The sequence below is a fragment of the Trachymyrmex cornetzi genome, unplaced genomic scaffold (genome assembly GCF_001594075.2).
Source record: "Trachymyrmex cornetzi isolate Tcor2-1 unplaced genomic scaffold, Tcor1.1 scaffold302, whole genome shotgun sequence".
Lineage (NCBI taxonomy): Eukaryota > Metazoa > Arthropoda > Insecta > Hymenoptera > Formicidae > Trachymyrmex > Trachymyrmex cornetzi.
In genome coordinates this window covers 705,611-710,833 of record NW_017297714.1, presented here as the reverse complement: position 1 = coordinate 710,833, position 5,223 = coordinate 705,611, and the positions used below count along the sequence as shown (strand labels likewise).

Genomic DNA, 5,223 nt, shown 5'->3' with positions numbered 1-5,223 from the left:
CGCTTATTCGGCTATCTTTAAACGTTAATATCTCGTTAACTATTGCGCAACCTACAAAATGGTGTAAGATTTTTCGATTCAATTCGGTCCGTTCTACCTGCTCGTGATCGATTAGCCGATAATTTTCAAACACCCTGTATATATACATGTATATACATATACAGGGTGTTAGTTAAGTTTGTTCCCAAACTCAACAGAGCGATTCTCTGGTTTATCTCAAGTACAAAAGTCCATATAAACATGTGTCCTAAACGACTTAGTTTCCGAAATACAGGATAGGTCGAGCAGGAACTCAACCTTGGCCTCCTAGATCATCAGACTTAAATCCTTTGAATTATTTCCTTTGGGGCCATCGGAAATCATTGGTTTATACCACCCCAATTAAGAATGAGAATGATTTGAGGAATCGAATAGTTGCTTCATGCGAGGCAATACGTAACACACCTGGTATCTTTGAGCGTGTACGTCAATCTTTGAGAAGAAGGCTCGATGGATGGTATCATGGCGCAAGGTGGACATTTTCAATAATTCATCTAATTGTTTTATTTCGTCAGAAGAACTGAAGCCCGTTTTTGTTTTCTGTTTTTGACTAGTTTTTAACTAGTTCAAGTTGTATTTCTTTCAAATAAACAGATTATTACTACACGTTTAAATTTTTTTTATTTCGGAAACTAAGCCGTTTAGGACACATATTTATATGGACTTTTTTACTTGAAATAAACCAAAGAATCGCTCTGTTGAGTTTGGGAACATACTTAACTCACACCCTATATATACATATATATACACATATATACATATATATATACACGTACATATACATGTATATACAATGATAAATCATAAATTAATAAAAACTAATAAGTTTTTATAGACTCCTTTAATTAAAACAATTATTGAAACCATAAAAAATATATTACAAGCAATAGGAGTCGACGCTGGTTATCAATTAGCTCAATTTTTCTTAATACTAAAAATATAAACCTTAACTTGGAACGTTTCCACTCATGGTTTGAGTCTTCATCAGCAATCTTTCCCCCTAGCGCAACGATTGGAGTATTGCATGACAAAATGATATCTCCAACGTATTTCTTCTAAAAAATTGAACCTTTTTCTGTTGTGAGGTAAGTCACAAAGTTAGAAAACTGAGTGACAATGAGAACTCTAGCTAAAATTATATGAAAGATTAGATTATTGTATGTATAATTTAAAAATTAATAATTACCTCACCTCACACAGTCGACGTTTCTACACTGAACAATGAATCTCTCTTATGCAACATTTTGTAACTCGTTAATATATTATAAATTATCGTCAAATTTTTAAAAAATAACTGCGAGAACACTATGTGTCTTGTCATTTCGACAGTCGGTTAAATAATGATTGCTAAACAAGTAACATAGCAGTCAATTTAAAGACAAACAAGTTTCTGACATATATTATATTACAAACAAGCCTTAAAGTTTATTGAGGATTTCATTGTACGCATGATTTAAACCAATGGTATCATGTTGTAAATTCAACCCATTGGTCTGTCGATTAATATGCATCATCTTTGATATTAACTTTTTGTTGTAATAATTTTCTACATCTAAAATCTCTACGTTTTGCCAATCAAAGTTATGATCGTTCTGCAACCTATGTTCTGTGATCACTGACTGAGTGGATGTTTTATTATGGATATGCTTTTTGTGTTCAGAAAGTCTGGTTTTTAATTTTCTCCCTGTTTGTCCCACATAGGAAGCATCACAATCACGACAATTGATCTTGTAGACTACATTCCTTTTTAATTCATTGTTTAAAAAATCTTTATGAACTTTAATAAACTGATTCAACTTGTTCAAACTAAAAAATGAAACCCTATGGCTAACCCCATTAATTGCATTCCTGAATTTATTCGATATGATGACAAGACACATATTGTTCTCGTAGTTATTTTTTTAAAATTTGACGATAATTTATAATATATTGACGAGTTACAAAATGTTGCATAACAGAGATTCATTGTTCAGTATAGAAACGTCGACTGTGTGAGGTAAGGTAATTATTAATTTTCAAATTATACATAGGGTAAGTTCGGGTGAGATGGGACACTTTTTGGAAAATCATTTCTCATACCGCACACGCTAAACTATCATAAATATATAGTGTATATTATGTTTATTTCATATCTAAACCATAGGATTACACGATTTATGAAATATTTTTCGCTGTTTTTCATCCGTCAAAGTACATTTGAAAAAAAATGAAAAATTGTCGGGTGAGATGGGACACGGCGGGTAAGATGGGACACCATCAAAAAATGAAACAAAAGCAGTGTTTTGTTGAACTAATTTATTAGTAATAACCAAAACGAGAAAAATAAACAATTTTATTCAATTTTGTATTACTTTAACGCAAAACATGTGAAATAACGTAAAAAAAACAATCAAAACTCACAAATCTGTACGATTTTCGACACTTTAGCCGATTTCGTGGGCGCTACTTCAGTTTTTCTTTTTCGACCTCTTTTTTCCTGAACGTGCGTTGCTTGTTCATTACTAGAGTGGCTCTTTAATGCTTCTTTCTTGATAACCTTAGCGATCTCTGCAATTTCTGAAGCTTTTGCTGATTTTTTTGGTTCAGCTTTGCGTTGTATTTGCATGCAGACATCGGACTCTATATCCTCATTGTCCGAGACACAATGTTTTAATTTCTTTTTTGCTAATTGCAATTTCTTTTTGTCTGCTAGTTTTTTTTTCTCGGCTTTGTCTCGCATTTGTTGCCTATTAGTTAATGACGTTAAAAGCTTCGCTTCGTTTGACGATCCGGATCTCTTTTTTGTTTGTATTTCTAAAGTCCGTACGGGCAAAATTTTGTTCAATACCCGTGTTGGCTCTTCTGATTCCAATGAGTAAATGCTTTCAGAAGATTCAATCAATTCAGATTCTTGTCGGGCATAGGACTCTTTTTCCTGTAAATTACGTTCTTTTTCATCTTCGATGCGGTCAGAAATCGCAAAAATATCGGGAATGATATGCCTATTAAATGGAAAAATTCCTGTTGAAGAAAAGCCACTACATCCGTTTTCGACCGTTGCTGCCTTACTCCAAGCTTTTTCCACAAGTGGTCCGAGTTGATAACGTGTTAGGTTGCGTCCTTTATGTTGATTAATCCAGGTGTTGGCTTCAACTTTAAAATGCGCCTTAAATGGGCCAAAAAACGATTTATCTAACGGTTGTAATACGTGTGTTGTGTGAGGTGGCAAGCAAAGAAGTGAGACATCATTTTTTTCGGCACATTCAAGTAATTCAATCGACGTACAGTGGCTGCAGTGACCATCAAGAATCAAAATATTTTTTCCTGCAGCTTTTCGAAGGAGAAATTCCTCATTAAACCATTTCAAAAACAACTCCGTAGAAATGTATGCTGATTTTTTATTCATGAATACTTTCGAACCTGGAGGTAGGCCGTCCTCAAACTCACGTTTGATGTTTTTTCCTTTAAGAATTAATGTCGGTGGAAGAAATCGCCCTTCTGCGGTGCAACACGCTAAAAGTGAGACGGTTTCACCTTTTTCCTTTGACGTAATTTGATTGACTACTTTAGCTCCTTTGGGAGCCAAAACTTTTCCAGGGGCATTTATTAGCTGTATGCCTGATTCATCGCAATTCGATAAATTTTGTGGCTTGTCTTGTAGATTGTGTTCAGTGACTTCTTTTTCTAGAAGATCGTAAAACTGCTGTACGATTTTTCTTGAGAGACTGGTAGCTCTAGCCACTGACAAGCCTTCGGCTTTCCGGATTGTTATGCTCGGATTGCGCCTTAAAAAAGAGTAGAGCCAATCCTTTCCCGCCATTTCTGAGTCGCGATTGAAATGGTGTTTGATTTTTAAGGTTTCGGCGAATTGGAAAGCAAGTTGTCGAACTTTTTTTCTATCTACTGGGAAACCGGAATCGCACAATGCTTTTATATGCATTACTAACCTTTGTTCGTTTTCTTCACCGAGACTACCTATAGATAGGTATAATAACCACGGTAATTAATAGTTATCAGATTCGTATATTACAAGTTATTGGTTGTAAATGTTATAGGTAGGTACAGAAAAATACGTGTACAAGTAGTAAAGAAATACTGGTTAATTCATTACTATTACTACTACTATCATTAGAAAAATGATTTCTTCATATTTCTCTCAATATAGTATATCGAATGTGTCTTATTCACTTTCAAATAGGGTTAAAATGTACAATTTGATGATATAATCATAAATAGTCGAAAAAATCGTTTCCAATGAACTTGGCACTGTCCCAACTCCCCCGCCAAAAAATGTCCCATCTCACCCGAATATGGCGGGTGAGATGGGACATCAACTTGTGCGTAACCTGAGCATGAACTGAGCGCAATAGTCATATACATACCTTCTCCGAGGTCCAAATGCTTCGATCCTTTCGTATGGAAACTAAATATATTAACCACTTGGCTTGAAGGACTTTCCAAAAAATAATTACAAAAATTTATGCCTGTCCCATCTCACCCGACCAAAAAATAACTCTTAATAATTTTGAACACAATAGAAAATTGACGACGGGAGTGGATGAATTTTCATTAATGTATAAAACTTTAATATCCTATGCAGTTATTAGCGGGAATGCGCACGTTAAAGCAGCTGAAAATTGAAGTGTCCCATCTCACCCGTTGTCTCATCTCACCCGAACTTACCCTACGATAATCTAACTTTTCGTATAATTTTAGCTTAAGTTCTCGTTGCCACTCAGTTTTCTAACTTTGTGAGTATGTGACTTACCTCACAATAGTAAACGGTTCAATTTTTGAGAAGAAATACGTTGGAGATATCATTTTGTCATGCAATACTCCAATCGTTGCGCTAGGGGGAAAGATTGCTGATGAAGACTCAAACCATGAGTGGAAACGTTCAAAGTTAAGGTTTATATTTTTAGTATTAAGAAAAATTGCGCTAATTGATAACCAGCGTCGACTCCTATTGCCTGTAGTATATTTTTATGGTTTTATCATATATTTACACATATACAGGGTGTTAGTTAAGTATGTTGCCAAACTCAACAAAGCGATTCTTTGGTTTATTTCAAGTAAAAAAGTCCATATAAACATGTGTCCTAAACGGCTTTGTTTCCGAAATAAAAAAATTTAAACGTGTAGTAATAATCTGTTTATTTGAAAGAAATACAACTTGAACTAGTCAAAAACTAATCAAAAACAGAA

General features: G+C 34.4%; 1 protein-coding gene across 1 annotated transcript in view; it reads right to left on the bottom strand.

Moving 5' to 3' along the window:
- Positions 1-3,958, bottom strand: part of LOC108762485 (uncharacterized) — a 27,165-nt gene extending 23,207 nt beyond the window's left edge. The window contains exons 1-2 of the mRNA XM_018509504.1: positions 2,867-3,958; positions 2,440-2,665 (exon numbers count right to left, since the gene is read on the bottom strand). Coding sequence (XP_018365006.1) covers positions 2,440-2,665; positions 2,867-3,958 — 1,318 coding nt within the window. The remainder of the gene's footprint in view (positions 1-2,439; positions 2,666-2,866) is intronic.
- Positions 3,959-5,223: the final 1,265 nt, after the last annotated feature.